Consider the following 24,714-nt stretch of genomic DNA (forward strand, 5'->3'; position numbering starts at 1 on the left):
GCGCCTGCTGACCCCCGTGCGGAGCGCGTAAGGGAGCGGGGCGCCGCGTGATGCATTTCCCGGGCGTTGATTGGCTGCGGCTCCGGCGTGGAGGGCGGAGGGGTGGGTGGAGGTGCGCCGCCGGTCACGTGGCGAGGGAGCGGCGCTCGGCCCATCCCCCGCGCCTTTGGGCGTGGCGGTAGCGAGGCCCCGGGTTCGATACCCGCGCCAGGCAATCCCAGTGGCAGCCGTCGGGCAGCCCTTTCTCGCGGGATTTCCCTACGAGGAAAGGAACATCCTCCATCCTCCCATTCGTTGTTGGAAGTCCCTTAACCACGGGACAGGACGCCAGGTGAGGGGCCTGGTATGGGTAGGGGTGGTGATTAGCGCCCAGTGCTGGCAGGGTGATATCTTATCAAGCATCTGATCCAAGAGATAGGCAGGAAAGGCCAGGACGTCGTGGCGGGCCCTCCTGGTGCCTCTGTTCAGTCGGTCCCTCCGTGGGGAAGGAGGTGGTGGCTGCAGTGTGCTGGCTGCACGCCCAGCCACGGTGGTGCTCACCCAGAGCACGAAGGACAGGACGGTCCTGTCCCTGTGTCGCTGGGCAGCGCTTCCCCTAGTCAGGCGATGCCAGCCTTGGCCTCAGGCTGCTGGGGATACAAGACCTCCAACTGCTGAGTGGTTCTTCCTTGCTTGTAGGCTTCACTGTTCACATAGGTGATCCCCTCCAGCTGCCCCCATAAAGAGATGGCTGGTGTGCACCAGCTATGCGCTGGGCAGATGTGGTACAGGGAGAAGCTTGCTGCTTTGCAGCTCTTAACACGCACCATCGAGAGGTTTCCACACCCTGCTTCACAATGCTTCTGAAAGCTCTTTGAACAGCAGTGACCCAAGGCTTGAGGCAAAACTGTGTCAGCAAGACCAAGCTTTAGGCCTACATGAAGTTCCTCTGCTATTGTGTGGGGTAATTAAACCCCGATTTCCACCCCCATACAGCTCACCAGCCACAACAGGTGTGTTCTGGCCCGGCAGCAGGGTGCACCAAACACAACATGGAGGTTTTTAAGATCAGCTCCCTTTACCAGCTAGAGCAAGCTTTGGCTTTTCAGCACTGCTGGCGTTATTCCAGCTGGTTTCCCAAATCCCTTTGTGCCTGCCCAGATGTAGCATTTCAGAGCTAAGATCAGCCCCTGTGTGGAGGCTTGCGATTAGATTGTATCTATTAGCCAGATACTGCTATGCAACACCAATCCCACATCTGTTATCTAGATGGCACTCAAACGAGTCGAGTCAACTGAATTCAAGCACCCTTAAAGGTGCCTAAGTCTTAAACTATGGAAATTTTCCTAACACAAGTATGTTCTTCAACACAGGAAAATAATTCTCTGTGGAGAAAAAAACAACTGCAGATCCCTTGTGATCTCTTCTTCCAAGCCCTGCTCTACAGAGCTGTAGAGTTCTGCTGAAATAGGTGGAGCTGGAAGTTAGTGCTCAGTAATTTTCTGGCAAAACAAAAAAAATCACCACCACCACCACAAAAAAGTTATCAGTGTAACATGCTCCAGTCCAGTTTCTTTTATACCTATGCCATAGGTGATCTTCAGCTGTCTTTGCATTTGTATGTTCACCTTGGGCACTAATGTTTATTTCCCTGTAGGTCATGGAGACCTTACAAGTCCTCACATCCCTACTGTCCTTCTGTTGGTACTGTCCTGCTCACCACAAGAAAGTCAAAAACTTCCACACTGTGTGGCTGGATGACACCATTTCACAGGCACAAGGTACGACCCTGAAAAAGCCTAAATTGGTTTCAGAATTCCCCTCTGCTGATCATCCTTCAGTGTTGTAAAACCTACACTCACGTCAATAGAAACTGATTTCAGGCACCTCCCAAGTTCTGCTTCATGTCTCAATGTCACTAATTCCCCATCAGGCACTCCTCTTTTGATACCCCTGGCAGGCTGACAAGAAGTCCCAAATGTGTCCTTCCACAGTGCTTTTGAGTGTTTCACTTGGCACATTTCCACCTATTCTTCCATCAGTGGTTGTGCTCGGTGCTTTCACATGATACTTGCTGTAGCATGGGTGGCACAAGGGATTATGATTAGAAATAACACCCATCTCTGAGCTATGTAAGCACAGGCAGAGGAACTGACAGCTGAGCAGAGAGCAAGTTCACATGAGCACCTTTGCAATGTCTGTTGAACTGGCACAGCCATTATCTGCAAAGGATACTCGCCAGGCACCTTCAGCAGAATCCCTTCTAATAATTACAAAACCAGACAGAAAACATACCTTGTAAGGCAAGTTTGCAAGAAGGTTGTTTATGATCTCTGGTCTGGTACATCAGATTCACAAACAGTGAAAGCATCAGACTATAAGGGGACTAGAAGCTGGGTCGCAACCACTGTATCTAGTGTATCCTCACACGGAAAAGGAGAATGAAGAAGCACCAGCCTGAAGACAGACCTGATAAACACAGCTAGCCAAAAAGCCCCCGTCTCATACACATACCTATTGTAAAATCCAAGTTGACAGCAGGCTCTTGATAGTTGCAGACCACACAAAGCAAGTAAGTGCTTTATCTTTTGAAACATCAAGTCTGTTTTCTGCAGGAAGAGAGAGCTTTTTCTTGTACCATAGATCCCAGTACCATAATTCCCATCACTGATCTGGAAAATATAATCAACAGCAGTAAAATGTCTTTCCCTCCCCCCTGCCGCCTCCCTCCTTGATGCTTTAATGACATTCCCATCTGCTTTTCCACAATCAAATTGAGCTTGGACAGGTATTTTCTGCAACCTCACTTGTTTAAAAGGCTTACAGCAGTGCTGGGTTACCAGTGGGCTTGCCATGCGGTTCGGTATCTCTGGAGGTTTTTACACCGCACAATATTACCCTAAGGTGTAGTCCCTCTGAGTACAGACAGATCTTCAATGAAGCAACAAGCAACTGAGCTGAATGCCGACTGCTGCTAACATGGTGGTGCTCCTCAGTGACAGAGGGGTGGAAGGGCACTGACCAAGGCAAGAGTGGGTGGCCCTGAGCCTTTGAAGGGGTACTGCACTGACACTGGCAGTAACCCCGCTCTTCCACATTTAGGCCCGAAGATGCATGATGAAACCACACGCAAACCCATAGTGCAACGACTGGGACAAAAGCTGAGGATGGCTTTGCTTGATGGGTATTGTCAAGCTCTCAAACAGGGCTGTGGGAAAGAAGAGCTGAGGTTTTGTTGTGAGCAGAATGGTTCACAGGCCTGTTATCTCCATTAATGGTCCATTTGTAACAGGCTTAAACTCCTCACGCATGCTGAGACTGCCGAGAAATTAGACAGCATTGTGTGTTGCAGCACAAACCTGTGTTTTTTAAGCTTGAACCATCCAAAGCAAACTCAAAAACCAGCTCAGGGCCAGAGGTACCACGTTTGTCCACAGTTACACAGCACAGATGCCACCCAATTAAAAGAGGGGTAACCCCAAGCCGTGTGGACATAAATCATCCATTGCCCCTCAGCCTCAGGGCAGAGAACAGGTTCCTGCTTGTCTTTCATTTTGCAGTATAGCTGTAGGCTTGAAATCTTTACTCCCGTGGCCATGGCAGTCTCTCACAAGCATGTTTCATTCCCATATAAAATTGCCTAAATCATCACTAAATATTGCAAATACTACCTCCTCTCTGCTCTGTAAAACAGGAAAACTAGTGACAAAACCTACTAATGGCTGAGCAAATACCAACAGACAATCCTGCATGATCTGCCATGCACAGCTCCCCACAAATTCAGTAAGTAAAGATAAGGAGAACTGCAGGGCCAGCTTTCAATCTACCTGTGACAGATGCACTCTTGACCAAACTTGCAGTAGTTTGGTTCAGTCTCGAAAAGAAGCAATGGCCTTGGCCATAACTGGGTCCAAACCTCTAGTTCCAACCTGTTCTTTGAAAACCCGTACAGGAACAGGGTGACATGGTGAACATCAATGCATATGGGCTTGGAAACTGGAACATTGACCATGTGATTAACACATGAATAGCAGGTGATTCTTCCAAGACTCATTTATCAAGGAACAAAGAAAGCTGTGAGTACAAGGAGTCTCATATTTACCTTTTCCACCTCATGCAATTTGACTACAAGCCAAGCACTTTATTCCACAAACAGGACAGCCTGAGGGAGCCACCTTTAAGCTGTTCCTGTTAAGCAGCTGACTGCACAGCAATGATCTTCCCTTGAGCACAGACACCTCTCAAGGTTACTCCTCAAGGCTGAGGCACCCCTTACCAACTGCAGATCATTGGTAAGTGACCGATACTGAACATAACTTTGTATTATAGTGTGCTAAGTTTTGTACTGGTAACTTTGAATCATTGCTATATCCTCTGCAGTAATACAGTGAACCTTCCCTTTGAACTTGTAAGTCTCCTAAGTCTCACTTTTACAACATCTTACTTCAATAAACCCACATTTGCCGATACCTTTGGCAGCAGTTCTTCAAGCAGTCTAAACTGCCCTTCTGCGACGTCTTCTTTGCACAAGGCTCCAACACATTCAAAAGCCACAAACCTGCACACTCGTCCCTTGCTCCGTTTCAGAGCTGCCTCCTGCATCTGCACTCAGTGTCACCTAATATAGCTTGTTTCTCTTACCAACAAACCACATGGCAAGGACTTCTGCAGCCCTCCTGTCCCACACCACACAATATGGCACTGGAACAAAGGGCACCAGATTTCTCAAGGATTTCTCTGTGTGTCACAAACATGGGAGAGGGATGCAACCCAGCAAAACCCAGTCATTTCTCTCCTGCAGCAGCAGGACTTGCCTAGCTAAATTTGTAGCACAAACACAGTTCTGCAAAACTGTTTTGATTAATCTCATCTCTGTTCAAGACTGTCTGTCCCACTGCATCCATTATGCTTAGGTATATTCTAATAATTCTTAGCCTCCAAACAGGCAAACTTGTATTCATAACGAGTTTCAGAAAACAGAGTTTTGCAAACTCAGCATTGTGGAAGGGCACAGAAAACATCAACTAAGCAATGCTCTGCATCAGTCATGTCTCTGCTGGAGATGGCACAGAAGCTTGAGTTCTTCCAGTGCACTGTGAACTTTGCTTGCAAATGAAAAGGGGTGGGGGAGGAGACTAGGAGCACAGATATTATCTAGGAGAAGTTTGATGCCTGTTCTTATGACAAACCTTTCTAATTCTGTAAACTACAAAAGTGACATTTAAATGTAAATTTTAAAAAAAACAACAATCAGGTGAAAGGCATTTTGGTTGAATTTAATTAGACCACAGATGTAAGTGTGCTGTTCACTGCGTAGTAGTCCCTTCCAGCATATACATCCCCAGGGACATCATGTGTTGACAACAGGAAAGCCTTGGCTATAAGGTTTTTTTCCTGCACTTCTGAACTCCACACTGACAGGAAATCTCTACCTCTGGCATGCTTCCAGCTTCATAACCGTAATCCCATGTAAGTTCGGTTCCAGCTTTCACATGCCTAAGAAATAAAACACTCAGTCAATTTGTTTGAACTAAGCGAAACAGTACTGTGCTTACAATTTGTCATCAAGGACTCAGAGGCAAACCCTGAAATTGTAGGGGGCAGGGAGCATCAAACATGCAGCTTGTTGGGAGAGAGCCAAGAGATAAAGGAGTCTCTGGCATGTGCATGCTGCTTTGCCTGCCAGAGCTATAGTGCACAAACACCCACAGCTGAGAGAAAATAATTTCTCAAGCAGTGCGATAGGTTCGAAGTCTAAACAACCTGCTTTAACTTTGAGGCAAATTCTGGGAAACAAAAATCAAAGCAAAAAAAAGGAAAAAAAACCCACCTAAGTGAACACATTAAATTATAACACACACTTGTTATTTTTACTACATACAGTGCATCACTGAGGTTTGAACAGATCATCTTTGGTCTGACAAGTGATGTTCTAATGCAATTACGCTACCTGTATGCACAAAAAATTAAACATATGCTCCTCATGAACCAGCCACTCTGACAGTACATGAAAGAGAAGAAATTTCTAAAGTAGGAAATTCATTGCCCAAAATAAATGCCAAATTAAATACCTGAGCTAAGACACTGAGGGGTAACTGAGGGAAAATACAATAAAATGTGAGTGTTACAAGCAAGAGACTGATTCTCTCATATTTCTCACTGGATATGATATAAAGGACAACCAGTGAATTACCAGGCAGTAGGCTGAGAAGAAACAAGGAGGACTTTTCAAATAGCACATAATTGCAACCTGGGACTTGCTGCCTTATGATGTTCTGGAGGCCAGAAATGTAAAACAAATAAAAAGATGACTGGGCAAGTTCATGGAAGATACTTGTTGTAAGTTGCAACTTACAGAAATGTTGTAAAAGGTGATTGCCAGAAAGCAGGAGGGGCAGCCAGGGAGACTTCCCTTCAACAGTCTTCTTCCCTAAGTGTTTTCTGCTCATCACTATTACCTCTCTCCACTGGCCTCAGTCCCCACTACACACTTCTTTACCAAGTCCCTGAGCAATAAAGACTCTAGCGAAAACAAAATCTTTTTTCTGACACACTTTAAAATATTGTCTTCACAGTTCTCGGAAGCCCTCCTTCACAGCACAGTCCACAGCATCTGTGTCAGTATGAACCAGGGTTGCAGGGCTCTGCAGAGGATCAGTGTTCCCTGAGGCCAGTTTGGAAGGAATTCTCTATTGTAAGTTCTCACCTAGTACTCCTGCCGTCACTAGCTTCATTCATACAATTAATTTTTTTCCCTCCCAGGTTTAGTTGCCACCTTCTTGTGTCTCACTGGCACCAGCTCTCTGTACCTCCCTTTCTGTCATCCACTAAGGGAAGACACACATCTCTTGCTTTCACCTCTGTGTATCCTAGTGCTACCTCACCAGGACATGCTGGGCTACACAGGCTCCTGCTTCTCTCGGTAGCTGCAAGGAGAAGGCCTGCAACCAGCTTGTTTGGCCCACAAAGTGTCTCAGCCTTAAGACCCTATAGAGTCCAATCTTGGTCTATGGGACCCAAATCTGCTGGCCATTCCTTGAGACAACAGTAGGATCAGTGAATCTTGGCTTTCAAAATGACCACACTGAGTTATATTTTTCCACTGAAGAAGATTATCACTGAAATGGTCGCATCAAAATTAAGCTTCCCCACTTTACATTTCAGTGAAAAACTGAATAAAAACTCATTAGTGATAACCAACAGCTGTATTTCTTCAGTCTTTAGTGTACAATAAGAAGTCAACAATAAGAAGGTACTTTTATGGTTTCATGATCTAAGCATCTGCCTCTCTTAGCACAATTATTTCCTAATAACAAAGCACTGCTTTTTTCCCCTAGTGCGTTAAATGAACAACATTAAATTTGAAAAAATTCACCTGTTTGTGAAGAACGCCACCCATGGGAAATTTCTGTTGTGAGTCTCTACAAACACGCTCTGTGCAAAGAGATTTGGGCAGCAGCTGTGCTGTGAAACAGAATATTTTAATTAGAAACAGGGAAACACCTCATTGTTGGCCGAAGAACCTATTTTGTCAGATATCTGTCACTAGTAAAGATAGCTTCTTCCTTCCATTCTCCAGCCCATACAGAATCTGTATTACTCAATGCCACTGCCACTTATTTTTTGCAGTAACTATGTCTCTTTAAAGTATTATTTCCATCATATTATGAAAGTACTTTTGCCTAAGCAAACCAAGTTCTTTTATCAAACTCCTCCAGAAATTTATGGTGAGAATTCATCTTAGATTCAGGATGCACCACAAATAATCAGTACGTGACAGATGGATCTCGCTGTCAGCCAGGGCAGCAGTGCCAGGGAGCAAGCAATAGAGTAAATGATTGTGTATGTTGGCAAAGAGATACGAGATGTGAAAGGTCATTCAGGTACATGTAGGAACATGTGTTCATGCTCATGGATGCAGAAGAAAAGTTTCAGCAAGATGCAGTACTAGTCTTAACACCATATTACCTCTGCAACGAAGAACAGCTTAAACATATGCATGGATTTGCTGTAAAACACGTATGCCAATGAAAAGCAATGTTACTTGCAGAGCACACGCAGACGCGTCTGTGAACTACTTGTCTTAGTTGGAGGCACTTGGTAATTCATTACCCTTTCTTGGCAAGTCAGAATTGAGAGACTTATTTAGCAGATATGTACACAGTATGACAGACCACTTTCTGAACCTATAATTGAACAGTAAGAGAAACTTCCTACAGTATCACAACATTTATCCTAAATCAGCATGAGCTAGATTTTACAGTGGTTGGGGAACAAAAAACAAGGCTGGGAGAAAGCTTGTGGTTCAACAAAATATGCCATTTGCTCTCTGGACCCCCAGAAAAGGCTGTTCAAAAGTTCAGGAGAAAGATGTCATTTATTACTGGGGAATATTTCGCTCAGTAACCTAGTGGTGCCAAAACCTGCAGCTAGTACATAGTGTGCATCATCTTATGGAGGCGCTGACAGCCAGTGTGACCCAACCTGGGGTTCTGTTGCTTCAGAGTGCAGGGAGCACCATGTAGCCTGCCTTGTCATGCACCTACCAATATATGGTTTATGCAAAAAAGCTTTCTAATTTACGCGAATATGTAATTTATTTATTTAAGCTAAGACAACTAAGAGAAGACATGAAACTTTTTACTTACATTAAGAAAACGACCCACATTTCCTTCTTTGCTGGCATCCAGTATATAAATATTTTCTTCATTAGCATTCTTCAGAAGCATCCTGTCATCATCAGCCTTCTGACAAAATGTGTCGTGTTTTGACTGCCTGTGTTTTTCCTCTTTGCAGTGGTACGTTCCTCCTTTTAGGGGTACGCTTTTGGATGGCCTTGTAACAGATGTGTCATCCAGCACATCTGCCCTGTCACAATCAACACCCTGCAGAGACAGTCTCTTTCTTTTGCGTTCTGCACTGTCCATGTCAGCAGACTCTGTCTGTCCAATTTCCATTGGATGTTCTTCCTTCTGCTGCTGAGTGGATTCTGTCAATGGACACGTAAGTTATTTTTCGATGCCAGTTTAAGGCCAAAGCCTTTCCCTTGTTTGGCCCAGAACTCTTATCCACCCACCCTTTGTTCTCCAAAATCTAAGCAGCTTCCTTGCTATTTACAAGTCTATAATACAACCACCCTTTTCCATCCCCCTCATCAGTCCTTCCACAAATGACTGTTTCCTGCTGTGGTGCCTAAAGCACTCGCTCAAGTCTCCTGTGAGTGACCTAGTCTCTTGTTCTTCTAAAATCCCACTCCAGACTGATTTCTTCCACATAGCATTTTATCATCATTCTCCACCTTAATTCCTGAATCACAAACTTCTGTAATTAAGACAGGAACAAGATGCACATGCAAATAGCATCACTTTCCCACTGCTTCTCCAGCTTGAGGTCCCCCCACCCCTGCATTAGATTCTGCTCAATTTTTGTTGACTGGAACATGTATTGGATGTGATACAATAAGATTTATAAACTGACTTTCACACAAGTGCACTGTATTTGAGAAGCTGCTGTCAGGACCATTCAACATGTCCCAAGATTAACTTATCAGGCAAAAGATTGCTTTGCACCAGTTAATGCACTGTCTTAATACAAGACAGCAATAATTTCTGTACTGCTCAGCTCTCTTAAGACAGCCTAAGCATTATGTGGACAACAGCATTCTACTCTGAGAACAGGCCTTCCCACATCCAAGGATCACTTTCTGCATTTTGTGTCTATCACCTGATGGGACACAATTGTACTAACAGTGCAGTATTTATAGCTCTCAAAACCTACTTTCTTTTCCTTTCTTGGTTCCACTGGTTAGTTTGCTTGACTGATGAGTCTGAGAACTATTATCTTCATCCGAGCTCACAATGTGCGCCAGTGTATCATTTTCCTTTAAACAGAATAAAAGATAATGAAAAGGCTGTGATGTATTGTTGCTGTATGCAAACCTGGGTCAACACAAGATAGCAAGTGGCTTTTAGGACTCTAGGACTGAAGTTTCAAACCTACTGTAATGCACAGCTATGGCTGAGTTTCAAAAGTTCATACATTTACTGCAATGCAAATTCTTCCTAATTTCAAGTTATCCTTAAGAATAACCTGAAAGAAGCTCCCCACTCAATAAAACATTTAAGTGTGGAAGTCCCAACAGTTTCACCAGAACTGAAACATATTTGTGTAACTGGCTCAAACATGCCTTTTACACAGTTTCAATAATATGAATAAATGTGGCAGGATTTCTTCGACCACAAAAAGGCAATTAGTTATGGGAGCTCCAGAACAGACAGCACTGCCAAATGTTAGCATGAAAATACCATGTGCATTTCTTAAGTGCAATGAAACCAACAAAATCTACAGAGTACATTTACCCCAGTGCCTCTCCTTTGCATCTATTTGCAGACAAAACCTCACACCCAGATCAGATTAAATTATCCCGTGTCACTACATGAGAAGACTGTGTCCAACTCCTGCGATTTCCTTCTGTCCCTGCTATTTCAATTCTCTGAGAAGACATCACAAAAATACCACTATGATCCCCTAACCCTGCAGTTAGCTACAACACGGCGTGGGGCGGGAGAATGTTTTCTTAAAGCTCTCAAGACTGGAGCGTAAGTGAAGGGTGGAGAAGGGAAGGCTGTGCGAGTAGTTAGTGCTGGTCTCAGGGAACATGTTGAAGGACCGATAATGGAAAAGGGATGGGGCATAGCTTCCAGCACGCCAGATTAGCTCACAGTGTGAAACAATCTCATGAAGAAAGATCATCAGAACTATTTAAATGTATAAGATGAAAGGTCAAAATTAACATACGTATTCAGCACAGTGAAAAATGAATCTATTAAGGCCACTTATTATTACCATTTTTAGCGGGTGATTATGAAAAACAACCCTTCTAGTTCCAGGCATTCTCGCGGTTGCATTACTTAAATTCCTGGGATGAACCCTGTACAGAAAGGTCAAAAGGAAATTATAAAATACAAAGACACCCATAAGTAACTCTCACAACGCACATTTCTCTAACCAAGTCAGTAGTTCATAAGAACAGACTACACCAGAGCCTGTAGTAGTCTGGCCTTGCCTCAAGTTCTGTGACTATTTTGCCTTTAAGAACTGAGAACCAAGGTTCGGTTCTCAATAGTATTTGTAAAAAAACTGGTTGCTCATACTTTTTTTTGAGAGATCAGCAACTGCTTTCACATCCTTTCCCAGTTCTGCCAAGAACCAAAATCTCTGTTGTTTTACTATTATTATATCTGATCATCTCAAAATAGAGCACCTATAGACAGAGGTTTGCCTTTTTCCTGCTACCAATTTCAACAGTTTTGACAGTGCAGCTTTCAAACAGGATAGCAAAGATGCTGCAGGGACAAGGGATAGAAAGACAGGCAATATATGGCAGTACAGAAAATACTCTCCAACAAAAGAACGAACGTCACTCCATATCAAGAAAAGGCAGGGGAAGGATGGGAAGCAGTATCAGGCATATACATTTAAAACATCTAAATGATATTAATTTGGATTACATTTGAAGTGCAGTAGAAAACACCAGTTTCAAAACTACCCTTAACATCTGTACAATATCTAGCATCAAGTAACAGCTCTTATTCCAGAAAACTTTCAACATCGAATGTTTATATAACAGGAACAAAAGCTACTCTTCAAGGCTTTCTTAAGATTTAAATCCCTTTGTAAATTCAAAAGGTGAATTTACAACAAAAGAAGTTGTGACGTTATTACATGACTACTACATTGTTTGTCCTGTTAAAAGCAATCTGGGTGAATGACATGTCAAGCTTAGCACACCAATTTCCTCTCAAAGGTTTCTCAGTTCAGCTGGATTGTAATTTCTTAAGAAGCAGAATAACAAAGAAGAGGCAGAACAACAGAGTCTTTTTGTCTGTGGTGGGTTTGTTATTGTTTTTTTTTTTTTTTTGGAGGGGAGACTGGTTTTTTGTTTGTTTTTTGGTTGGTTTTTTTTTTTTTTTTTTTAAACACAACCCATGCATGAAACATGTTTATTCTCAGGAAATGAAATTTATGAGATTTGAGGTAGCAGTGCAGTGAACACAACTTTAAAACTGTGCTTCCCTGCAATTTTTAGCAACAGCACTTAGTAGAAGTAAAATCTAGCTGATTGCTGATAATTATGTAATTTACAAAATCATGAATTCATTAGGCTTCCAAGACACTGAAATGCAAGTGAGAATACATGGCAGGTATTAGAGTTTCCATTTGTAATTTCATAGTGCTTCTCAAAGATCCACAATCATCTTCTACTAAGAAATGAGCAAGAATTTGCAATCATTTATGACTAGTGCAAAGAAAGAGTTTACAGAGTAGTATGGCAGAGCAAGAATAGTTTAGGAAAACAATCTCCCAACTTCCTTCTGAAAACACTACAGCATAAAGCCACATGGTTATTTTGCAGTAATTTTATTTTAGGAATACTGATAGGCTACAAGACCTTGACTGTAGAACGAAAACAGGACCAGAACTTTTGCATATTTCACTGCAAAAGCAAGGTGTTGTCAGACTCCTAATGGGAAAGGTTAAGAATCGTAGCAGGGAAGGTTATGTTACAAAGAACAAGACCAGGAGCAAAGGACAGGACAGTTAGTGGCTAATTTATTAAACCCTTTGGTGTCATCAATATCTTTAAATCATTTATCTCAAGTACTTTATATTAATTATTTCAGGTTAGCATAATGATTAATACTCTGAACAGATCACGTACACCCAGGAAATTAATTTGATTTCTAGAAAATGCCAATTAGTACAGACAATAAATAAAATTAATATAGAGAAAAAACTGTCCTACGAGAAGAAATAATGAGGAATTAACAAAAAAGTTGAGAAAGGAAAAACACACCCTCAGCTGAGGACATTCAGTTATACTTTAAGTTAAGGAATTTCTATAATAGCAGAATATTAGTTTTGTCATGCTTAAGTTTGCTTTAGTAAACTTACAGGGTTGATTTATTTTCATTATCTACAGTCTGAGACAAAGATTCCTCCTTCTCAAGAATGTGACTTCTGCCAGTCTGCACTCGTCCAATCACAGTCTCTGAACAATCAGTGTGAAGTTTTCTTTTTTTGGAAAAAAAGCCACAGACTCTGCCACTCACAGCACTCTCCTCTCTCAGCTCCTGATCATCATCTCCCAGTACTTGAACTTTAGCTCTGCTCATCAATCTGCCTGGAGGAAGAAGAAAAGTTGGGGTTTTTAAATTGTTTGCTAAGATGGGTCACACTCAGTACCACAGTTCAAACTTTCATTAAAAAAAATACAAGAACATTATTTGGGAAAGAAAAATATGAATGCATTTATACTGAAGGAAAATTAGCCCTGGCACAGGATACACAGGCCTGTGAGGGAAAAATCAAGTCTGAGACAGGCTTTGCTCCAGAATGTTTTGTTTGTTTGGCATCATTGCATTGCAGTTCTTCAAGGTTCTTCTGTCCATCTGATCATCTTGCAAGTTAAGATTATATTGACTCACTTTTCTTCCAACCCTGTATTTCCCTGTTTGGTTCTCCAAAAATTTCCAGGGCCACAGGCCACAGGCAAGGGAGAATTACGCTATACATCTTCCACAGGTCATCTGTTACCTGAGTAAGTACAAACAAATGTCCCCTTGTCGATATCATCTAGGCAGCGGACACCCCAGCCTTTCCTCTCCGTGTTGAACACTTGCAACCTGACTTGAATGCCATGCTGTACAACTCTGTTTTGACACATCATCTTGTCACACCTGCACAACACACTACACTCATAAATTCTGTCAAGAGGAAGCAAAACAAAACACAATATAAAAGAATGCATTGCCAAAACAAAGTTGCTATTATTCATTTCCCTCCTGCACATTAATAAGGCCATTGACTGAAAAGATTAAAGACTCTGGCTAAAACTGATTGTGCAGCAGTACTCTGAAGCCCATGACTTTCTTGATTGCCGATTCATCAATTTTAAGAGCCTGTCAGCCAGATTTTGGTATAAGTAGACAATAAAAATAAATGAAATCTTTTTTATTTTACACAGAAGCAGAAATCCCTACATGAAGCACATCATTCTATGCTGGAACAGATTTTACAAAGACAACCTGTCTGCCTGGACCACGCTGTAGCTGTCATGAGTTTTAGGATTTAACAAAACATTTCTAGAAGAATTCACCATTGTGCTTTTTTTGTTCTGCATTTGTTTCTGGGTTCACTGGCAGCTTTAATTTTCCAGGCCAGCCATAAATTAACATCACACAGCAACAATGGACTGAAAGGAGCAACTTCAGCCTGTGGGTGCAGCCCTTGGCTGTCGCAGAAAGCTACCTTGCACAATTCCTCTCCTACACACCTGAGGTTACTGGCACCTTCCCCAGGCCACATATTAATCCACAGGCGCTGAATAAGAGAAAGGGAAAGGGTGAACACTTGCAGCACTGGGACTGCTTTGGAGACTTGCAAGAGTCACACATAACCAAATCTGGCAATAGCAGCTGGCTGATACTTCTTTAGGACTCTGGTCCTACAGAGCAAACGGGTGGACAAGATAGAGGGCAAAACCCACGGGTGGCAACTGCTTCCCACTTCTTCGGCTGATACATGGTGTGATGTTCTTGTGATAGACCTCCTTCCCTTGTGGCAGGTTTCTTTCCCATCTCCCTTCTCTCCTTGGCATGCCTGAATGAACCAGCGCATGGGCCAGATATGGCCTGAGCTCCTGGACCGTGACTCTTAAGTGTTAACTGGACTGTTACTCTTAACACTCTTCTTGGACCTTGAACTAAGCTGTGAAAATTGTAGTATCTGCAGTACAAAAGTAGTTTTTCCTCCTATTACTCAAGTCACATTATTTTTTAACATCCTGATCAGTCAGTAAAAATGTGACAAAAACTGAAGGTTTCAGCATCCAGAAACTGCAGTTATTTTAGCTCTGTAGCACTTACACTACAGGATAAAAATAAAGAGTATACAAATAAAATAACAAGCTCACGTTCAGTCTTTCTTACCCACTAGGAACAGGTCCCTCTAGTCTTTTGTAACTGTATCCATGGGATGTTGCACTACTTCTAGAAGTTCTACTACAGCCTCTTGCAGTTAGCTGTAGGCATGCACACTTTGACCTAAAAAATATCAGTAAACCATCTCAGAATGTATTTGGGGCAGCATAAATAAAACATACATCTAGACATTTTAAAAATGTACTTGACTATACACACCCCACCACCACCCCCCCCCCCGCCTTTTTACTTCACAGGGCCATTTCAGGCACCCTGCCCTTCTCTGTCTCTTGGCTGGTTATGTGCGTTTCATAATAATCATGTTCTCTCCACCCCAACCCCATTCTTCTGCCAAGCTCCATAAAGGCACATGCAAACAGCTGAGGTACAACAGAAATTTATTATAAACAGAACACTGTCAAATGGATTGAATGTACGAATGCAAATCATCTGCTCTGGCATCCCAGCCTGTTAGACAGTACTTCATTACCTTCCTCCCACTCCAGCCCCTAGGAAGCAAAGAATTTCACATGTGGAGCAAAGAACTCGAGCAATAATGCTGGTCTTCACCATCTTATGTCACAATAACTCCAAAGACCCACAGCATTTGCACAAACAGCAATAGACCAAATCTTGAACCCCAAAACTGCACATCAAAAGCATCTCAACCTTTGCAGGAACTCAGTGCAAAAGAAGCAGCATGCTATGTGCTTGCTGTTCCCCACCACTCAGCTGAAACTAAGTAACTTTAATTAATGAAGCTTCATTAGATTAGGCTGTGATTTCAAGCTTCTGTTGGGTCATGGGCAATTATACTGCACACCAGCACATGCAACCGCCCTAGCTATTAATAATACAAAACGGATTCAATACCAAGTAACACCTACAGGCACAGATCAGGTCAAAGACAAAACACCCTTGAAGAAAGCGGACAAAATTATCACCAAAGTCGCCTGTGTTAACTGTGACAGGTTCCCACAGAATAACATACAGCTCAGAGTTACTGTGTTTTAGAAAGACAGCAGTGAGCAACACCATTTAACTGGTCAGAAAATAAATGTGTTCTGTGACCACAGGGTTTCATAGTTTCTGTTTAGAGAAGGGGAAGGATGGGATGTAGAGGTTGTGAAGGGGGATGTTTCTTCCTCTGCCCTCTGTAACCTTCTAAGTTCCAAATGATCTGATCCCTCCATGCTGTCCCATGCCATCTCCAGGATAGCATCCCAACAGAAGAGCTGCAGCAGTTGTCATGCAGGATCCTTCCCTGCCTGCCAGGAAAACGAGCCTGCCTTTGCTGGCACAAGCCTCTCCCTTCCCCACCCCTTTTCCAAAGCCCAGAGATCTGCTTGCCAGCTCCACCTGGAGGACAAGCACTGCCAATTTGGGAAGAAAGGAAAAGGAACACAACAATCCACCTGTTGATTGCTTCCTTCCCTACAACACAGGCTGGATGGGTAGAAGCACCCAAGTTCTGGGGAAGACAAAGACACAATGGTGTCAGTCAACACCACAGAGCATGGCACAAGACAACTCCAGTTGTGCTGGTCCTTCATTATCTGGTACTGTTTGGTACTGCACATCTTCACACTTAGACCACCACCCTGCTATTGAGGCATCATGCGTCACTTGTCTGGGATTAGGTTTTTCTACCTACCTATCAATGCAGCCATCTGTGCAGTCACATGAATCAACAAATACGCTAGAGAAATTGTTGAGATAATATCCATGCGGCCACGATGTCCTCCGATATTTGAAATAAGGTAATCTTGCGTGGTCAAGATCATTACAGAAGGAAATGGGCACAGACTCTGCTCCATTGCTGATATCAAAATCAAATACGAGGGGTTCAGGATTTACGGTACTCCTGCCTAACAGTACGTATGTGTTGAAGGAGAAGTGATCAACAAATAAGAAATTGCACTCCGTTTGAAACAAATAATTTTGCACATCTTGAAAGCTTCTCAGACTTCGACCACAAGGAGCTTTATAATTCACATCCAGTGATTTTGAAAGGCAGTCTGCTTTTGCATGGCATCTTTGAAAGTGAAACAGGATTGGTATCTTAAGAGGATTTTCACCCTTGTAGAAGCCTGCCGCTCTGTTGGGAAGACATGCACTAGAGCACTTGTGGTTCTGATACTGAAGGTTTAAAGGTAAATCTTGAATTTGAAGAGATGCTTCTTTACTCCCTGAACCCGTTTTTGCCATCTCCTCCTTTTTGCTATTTGGAACAAAAAGAAAAAAAAATAAGAAAAAAGAGCAGCATCTTAGATGAACCAGTAAGAAACGGAGCGTTTTACTGGTTCAATATTATTAGCACAGGAAAGAAACAGCCAATTGCTAGAAGACCAAGGGTTTCACTGAATCACTGTTTGCATTGTGTTACTGACCTAACATCATATGAAGACATACTCAGTGGCATAAAAAAAAAAAAAAAGGCAACAGCTTCTTCCCAGGAAGCACTTACACTAAAACACAGAAAGGACATAAAAAAAAAAACCAAAGAGAGAGAGAAGAAAGGAACAACATCTTTACCCACATCTTCCAAATCAGTACCTGAGGCTAAATACAGAAAGACTAAATCATGTGCCTGACAATCTGCACAGTCTATGAGAGCCTGAGAACTGAACTCAAAAATCGTTAAGCCCTAACCCTGATAATCCTGGTGATACTCCGGGATCTTTATTCATAACCTAATGCCCTATTTTATTCTGCGATGTTCTCGCATGGTAAGTTAGACAAGGTTACTCAAAACCTCAGGTCTTCCATGTAGGTCAGGTTCAAAATATTTTCACTTTGAATACTGGCAGGATTCAAAACTGGGTTTAAAATGGTAAATTTAGAAATACAAAAAGAGATATTAAAATCTCTCTCAGATGCACTAAAGAGTATGCCAAATGAGAAACTGAAATAAACTATTAAATACCCTGACCTGTGAGAACCTTCTACAGAGTTTGCAGTGTTGTCATCTGTAAGAAGACGTTGCCATTTAGGTTTGGTTTCCTGTATGCCATCTCCATCAAATACAGCACCTACTGAAAAAAATTTGAATGCAAGCAAAAACTCCAGCAATCCACATTTCAACCTACAATCAAACTTCAGTTGCTAAAGAGGTAATTGCCAAAATACATTAAAAACAATGCATTGCTATGAACTACAGCTAACAAAGAGCATGCTAGCAAGCACCCTACTAGAAAAGGAAGCTGCTTTTTGGAACTTAAACAAAAATCACGTGCTTGCATATAGGTGTGCAAGTAAACAACCAGCTGGCACACGCTCTCACACTTTCTCTCCTGCTCCTCCTCTCCCTCCCTCTCTTCCCCCCTTCCCTTTCCCCAAGGGTGAAAAACTTTGGTGTGCATTGACAAACTTGAGGCAGAACGCATCGTGAAGATTTACCCTTTTCACAGACCACCAGATGATTTGCACATTACAACTTTCACGTAGCTTTCAAAGTGTATGGAGACAACATGCATATGAAACACATATACAGATTTCTCTTAATTATTTGAGGTAAAAGGAAGCCAGGGTATCACAGCTAGTGAAGCCACACACAAAATGACTCTGCTTGCAGCCAGCTCAGGTTCATCAGGGCTTACTAGTTAAACTCTCTTCACCTGGTAAAGGCCATATACACATACATTCAAACCACAAATGTACAAACGCAGGCGAGAGTCCACAGTCCAGTACCTAAGGAAACTAATAACTATGGGTTTTCCCTTGTAATGCTAAGAGGCTTCTCAGATCTATTTTATTGATTTTAATGAAGGGAAATAAGCTCCTAGTGAGTAAACCAAGACAAATTAAATCCACATGCCAATAAATACAACAGAGATGCACATACCATTTGTCAAGGTTAAGAGATCACCTAGATTAGCTTCATTCACCAGTACCGAAGCCTGACAGTATTCTAGGCAAAAAAAACCAAAACAAAATGGATACGATGTCTAATTTAAGTAATGATAATAGGGAAAACAAGTCCTCCAGAGACACCAGTTTCCTCACTATACTAATCTAGAGCATTGCAAGACTGATAACATTAGAAACCTTTTGCACCACAGACCTTAATAGACACATCTGCAAATTACAATAAAATTACAGCTCATATTAGTAGTTGTGAATCAGCACTGAATATCCTCCAGCTTTTGGAAAGCTGCTGGGATGTTTCCAAACACACAAAACCAGTAGCCTCCAGTGGCAGTAGTGCACATCAACACAATTTAGTTAAGTTTCTCTTTGTACTTTCTCATCAGACTAGTCATCTTCCGGCTAAGAAGGGCTGGATCTTGGCAGACCAAATTAATGCTACTCCTAAATTGGTGGAAACGGCCTTCAACTAGTAAGAACACAAAGAAGAGACCAGTTCTATCTCAACCTTTTACTCCACGCAATAAATATTACAGGTAGAGAAAAATATTAGGAAAATCCATGTTAATATTTTAGTTTGAAATCTTTACAGAACAAAGCATAGAAAAAAATCAAACTTAACTATGTCACAGATTCATTGTGTCATTTGGGGATTCAAGTTCAACATTTATCTACGCACTGCTGTAATGTTTTGTCATAAAAATCAAGATGTGGGAGCTCAAGTATATAAAAAAACTGCACTACTAATTCTGAGCAAGCAGTACAATGCAGAGTGTGTGGCTATACCTGTTTAAAAACATCTGACACTACTGTACATTGTTTTGCACAAAAAAGCAGTAAGATCCACAGATTACATTTACATGCATGACAATTAAAAAAAGTAGTTTTCCTGAACAAATTAATAAAAAGAAACCTGTGCACTGCTCCAGGCTTATCGGATTTCTGATTTTTATGTAGATAAAGGACACTGTTCCTGATTTTCATGGAAACAAATCTTAAATGCATTGCTGTCACATTTTTCTACTCATGTTTTAAGTTATAATGGTGTCTCTGACATGAAATAATACTTACAAAATTATAATCCCACCCAAACCCATTCAGTTCACCAAGATCAGCTTGAAAGGCTAAAACTTCTGTCAATAAACAAAACACAAGGCACAGCAGGTATTTCATTACTTCTCAAGAATAAACATTTCAGTTCCACGTACTTAAGAGCCACACATTGTTTGAAAAAGTATACAGGCAAAATGAGAAAATGGCAAAATGCACCTGAAACAGTTACTCTTTTTTTAAAAAGTGCTTAAAAACACCAACTACAAAGTAATTTAAATTCAGAGATATCCAATTTGTGGCAGATACCACATAGCCCTACACAAAGCAGGCCACAGCTCCCCTGCAGTCCCGCTTAACTGTAACAAGGATTTCAAACCTTGGTTTGTCGCAGTTCCATTCTTGATCTTTTGCTTCAGCAACAGCAGTACATTTTGCATCTGTTCAAATATGATGTCCACTCTTCTACCTCCCAATTGTGCCCAAATGGTCTTCAAATCAGCTGAAATGCAAATCTCAATTTACAAGTCTGTACAACTCCCAGGAAGTCTAAAATATCCAAGTAGTTCCTAGTGGAATTTTCAAAGGCTCCCACTCATTTCATTGTGAGGCACTTCTGAAAAACCAGCCAGAACTGCTGTCTTCTTTTGCAAGCTTAAACCTTAAGAAATCTATTCCTAAACTTGATTATGAAAGTGAAACAGAAGCCAAGTGACAAACTGGAGTAGCTTTTGATGGCTCATGATGGGCCTTCAATTAACTTTTCATGCATGTCTACAAAGAGTGCTGTGGAATCCTTTCTCAAAACACCAGCAATTAGTCCCACTATAAATTAATCACCACTGAAGCTCATAGAAGTGACACAGGAGAATACTTTCAACTGAATGAACTGATCATATTATTAAACAAAAGAACTTTAAAAATATTTTTATAGCTGTAACCTCCCTTAGCTACCCGAGCTGACTATGCCAACTCATCAATATTTTTGTACGTTTTCTAGGGAAAAGTGTTCAAAATATTCTCAGATAAAAGCATTTTGATAAATTTTGTTCACCAAATTTTATCAGTTGTAGTAATTAATACACTCCTTGTATCGTGTTTAAATAAATGTTTTTTAAGCTGCAGGTTCAGAACTTCTTCTCTTCCAAGAGTATGTACCTTTGAGGTACTAAGCCCATTCATGAAAGCTCTTGTTAAAACATTAGCAGTGCATCTCTGGCATGGACTCTGAAAAAGAACTACGGTTTGGTGTGTCAAGAGGCAATGCCAGAAAAAAGAACAGGCTCTCTCTCATGGTTAACGTTTTTCTTCAATGACCATGCACAAAAGAACAAGTAAATCTGTTTTCCTACTCTGTTTCTAGAGGTAGAGTCCACTGTCACCATACTAGGTTTACATTTCACTTTCAGACAGCAAACCTGGGTTGGCAAACGAGCTGGGGTGATACCTCCTTGCCAGTCAATACAGCGTTCTTTTAAGGCTAGTAAAAAAAATTTACTTAATTTCTGACTTAGCAGAGAATGACTTCTGTTGCCCAAGACACCAGAAGCTAAGTGATGCTATGGCAGTACAGAGTCTATGGTTACTCTCAAAAGCATCACATCATGACAGCAGTGAAGAAAGTAACAATCTTTTGCCACCACAACTCCACTGCTTATGCCACCAGCAGCTAAGAGCATAACACTTAGTATCAACAGGCAATGCTGAAAGTACTTTATCTTGTAAAATGACTGATTTAGCACTAGCTCTCATCATTTCATGAGCTTTTATACTCACAGAAATGTTTAAAAAAAATGTGGAAAGGTCAAAGTCCTGTAACAAAAAATGCCCACACCACTTTCTGGAAACCTACACTACTGCTCTGAGAGACAACATGTGCCCTGTGCCTTTTCCATCCTTTGCTCTGTGTGACAGTATCACAAATTTAAAATATGGAGAAATAAGTGTATTTAACAACTGTGTTTAAAAATACACATTCAGAAATTCTAATAAGAAATTCCACCGCTGCAGATTAAAACTGTTGTGCTTATTTCTTATCCAATTTCAGGTATTTCAATATATTTACTGAGCCTGGATAGATTACTTCACAGGATGGGTGACAACACAGTTTTTCATTTCTGGGTCATCAGTTATAATCTCGTGCAGGCCAAAAGGCAGTAAAACATATAACACACTGTACAGCGCTCAGACCACTCACTTGACTTGCAAATGCTTCCCCAATTCTCACGCTGCAGTGCCCCAAACATTCTAGCAGTAAAAACTTGGTTTTGCGTGGAGAAGCAAAGACTGCATATGAAAGTTCATATCCAATTTTCATTTCAAAAGAGACAGATGTCCACATCACTAATCCCTCCAGTGTTAATACTGTTATCATCAACACTAGCCAGGAGAACAGGGAATGCATCTACCTTGTCAGCATTCATGTCAGCTGATGGACTGGCATTTTGCGGCAATAGCTTTAAACCTGGCCAAAGCCATCACCTCTGGAGGGATTTTCTTCTCCCTCTATAGAATCCTTGTGGCCATGTATTTCTTTTTTTTCAGCACTGCACAGGAGATTGATGCTAGAGCAAGAAACAGCAAGCAGCCAAGGCCAGGGCTACTTAGGCCAGCTGCTGGAAAAAAACCTTGGGTGCATGTTTCTTATAAAGGACCTGTAGAGCTGCTGACTAATATCTTACATATGTGCCATAAAAGGCAAAACTATTGTCTTCCGGTTATCATTTTGAGACCAGAAGTAGTGTCAAATATATACTACCTTCCCATTTCCCTCCATAAATCCAAACTATACTACCCTCAATCCTCTCCTCCCTCAAACTGGCAAGGTTCTCCACTTCAAAGCAGTTGCACAGCACTGCAAGAGGTGCAGAATGGACAAGCAAGAGATGAGGTGAGAAATTAAAATGGTTGTAGCTACTTAGTTTTTTAAAAATTATACAAATAAACACTATAGCAGGTATTAGCAGGAGCACTGTAAGAAAGCATTGCAGTGAAATAGTCATCCCACTTTCAAATAGTCAGCCCATGTCTTATCAAGACCTAACTGAAGAACACTCAAATGAAACAAGCTGTGTGAGGAAATTTTTTTTACACAAGTAATTTCTTACTATTCCTCAAGCATGAAGCTGTCATGAGATGGCCCAGAATTTCCAGCATATTCAGCGGAGCCTACATAATCCCCACTTCCTATTAGCTCACATTTCTCTCTTATTTTTTAAATTAATGCCGTCACTACAGCAGTACTGCAGCTAATTTGTTTAGGAAAAAAACGAAGGCTTTTTTAGGTAAAAAAATTACTGTTTCTGTTTCTCAACAGATGCAAGATAGCTCTACTTTAATAACACTAAGGAGAAGTAAGGCAGCAGCATTCTTTGTCCACATTGAAGATACCAGCACTAACGACCCAGAGAACATAAAACATACCCGACTTGCAAGTCAGCTACTTAGCCTTTTCATGCTGTAACTGAAATTTTGAAACATTCCAGAAAGGAAACTCCTTTTTACGTCGTGAGAATACATCAAGCTGTAGCCCTATATACAGTACCAAATTTACAAAACCCCAGAAATTTTTATTTGGTTGACTGGGAAAAGAGCTTAAGGGAAGACTGCTCAATCTTGGAAAAGTTTCTCACAAGACCTGACTAATTGCTGCTCGAAGCATATTTACTTATTTAGTTATTTTAAAGGCTTACTTCTATTCTCTTCCATCTTCCCGGGTGGCTGCGTGGAGGGCTGGTAGGCTGGTTGGGTCCGGCCAGCGCCAAGCTCAGCTCAGGTAGGGGAGCGGCGCGTCGGTCACGCTGCCCTGTGACACGGCCACGTTCAGCGCCCGGGGCCTGCGGGCAGGGGGCGAACCGGCGGTGGGGGCCAACCTGTGGCGGGGGAGACCCTCCCGCGGGGGGGGGGGGGGGGGGCAGTCCCTGGTGGACCGGCCCTGCGACGCCGAGTGGCCTCGCCTCAGCACCCTTCACCCCCCTCTGGCCAACGGCTCACAGCTCATCTGAGGAGTACCGAGAGAAAAGGGTTAAGGCCGTGCGGCGCCGGCAGCGGGACGCGCCGCGGGGCTGAGGCGAGGCGCGGGGTGACCCGCACCCCTCCCGCCCTTCAGCCACGCGTTCCGCGCGGCGTGGCGAGCAGCGGGACTGCGGCCCAGGGAGACCGGGCCCACCCCCGCGCCGGGTGACGGGTGCTCCTACACGGCCCCGTCTGCAGCACCCGGCGCTATCTACCGCCGCAGGCTGGAGCTTTGCTGAGGGACGGCGCGACCCCGACAGGGCCGCGACCCCGGCCTCGGTCCCGGCCAGCTGCCCTCACCTTCCTCCTCCTCCTCCCCTGCTTAACTGTTACCTGCAGGCGGCGCTCGACGACTGACGGCCGGGCCCAGCCGCCCTCCCCCGCACACGGGCACGCCCCGCCCCTAGGAGCACGCGCGGCCCCGGCACCGCCCCCCGCCAGGAGGCACCGCCCCCCGCCAGGAGGCACCGCCCCCCGCCAGGAGGCACCGCCCCCCGCCAGGAGGCACCGCCCCCCGCCAGGAGGCACCGCCCCCCGCCAGGAGGCACCGCCCCCCGCCAGGAGGCACCGCCCCCCGCCAGGAGGCACCGCCCCCCGCCAGGAGGCACCGCCCCGCTAGGGAAGCCCGACAACCGCCTGACGGCGGCCGGAGGCGGGGACGCACCAGCCGGGCCTGCGGTACCGCCCCCTCCCCTTCGGCGCAAGGCGGGAGGGGTGTGTGGGGGGGGGCAGATAAGTGTGTGGTGATTGGGCGTCGGCTTTTCCGGGTTATAGCGTTGCGGCGGCGTCTTCTCGCTCATACGCATGCGCGAGGCGGGGCCAG

The 24,714-nt window shown here is 43.1% G+C and overlaps 1 protein-coding gene and 1 long non-coding RNA gene across 10 annotated transcripts; one reads left to right on the plus strand and one right to left on the minus strand.

The window, feature by feature from the left end:
* The first annotated feature begins 168 nt into the window (after positions 1-168).
* On the plus strand, positions 169-10,817 carry LOC130144575 (uncharacterized). Of its 2 annotated transcripts, none has more exons than XR_008820167.1 (3): positions 169-331; positions 1,637-4,271; positions 10,369-10,817. It is a non-coding gene; the product is annotated as an uncharacterized LOC130144575 (long non-coding RNA). The 2 variants fall into 2 exon arrangements; XR_008820168.1 differs by lacking the exon at positions 10,369-10,817 and having other exon boundaries at positions 1,637-1,760; positions 3,932-5,105.
* SETDB2 (SET domain bifurcated histone lysine methyltransferase 2) lies at positions 5,235-24,345 on the minus strand. Of its 8 annotated transcripts, XM_056328490.1 has the most exons (14): positions 24,225-24,345; positions 23,570-23,877; positions 20,257-20,379; positions 18,805-18,870; positions 17,893-17,995; positions 16,615-17,181; positions 14,970-15,083; positions 13,576-13,745; positions 12,934-13,162; positions 10,825-10,909; positions 9,757-9,859; positions 8,628-8,968; positions 7,355-7,443; positions 5,235-5,475 (listed from the first exon to the last, which is right to left on the minus strand). In XM_056328490.1, the coding sequence occupies exons 2-14, from the start codon at positions 23,583-23,585 to the stop codon at positions 5,358-5,360; spliced, it is 2,124 nt and encodes a 707-aa protein (XP_056184465.1). In that variant the 5' UTR covers positions 23,586-23,877; positions 24,225-24,345; the 3' UTR covers positions 5,235-5,357. The 8 variants fall into 8 exon arrangements, with proteins under 8 accessions (XP_056184465.1, XP_056184466.1, XP_056184467.1 ...); XM_056328491.1 differs by lacking the exon at positions 24,225-24,345 and having other exon boundaries at positions 17,893-17,992; positions 23,570-24,206; XM_056328492.1 differs by lacking the exon at positions 24,225-24,345 and having other exon boundaries at positions 13,576-13,718; positions 23,570-24,206.
* Between the last annotated feature and the right edge of the window lie 369 nt (positions 24,346-24,714).

Source organism: Falco biarmicus, chromosome 2, assembly GCF_023638135.1.
Source record: "Falco biarmicus isolate bFalBia1 chromosome 2, bFalBia1.pri, whole genome shotgun sequence".
In the NCBI taxonomy this organism is placed as follows: Eukaryota; Metazoa; Chordata; class Aves; order Falconiformes; family Falconidae; genus Falco; species Falco biarmicus.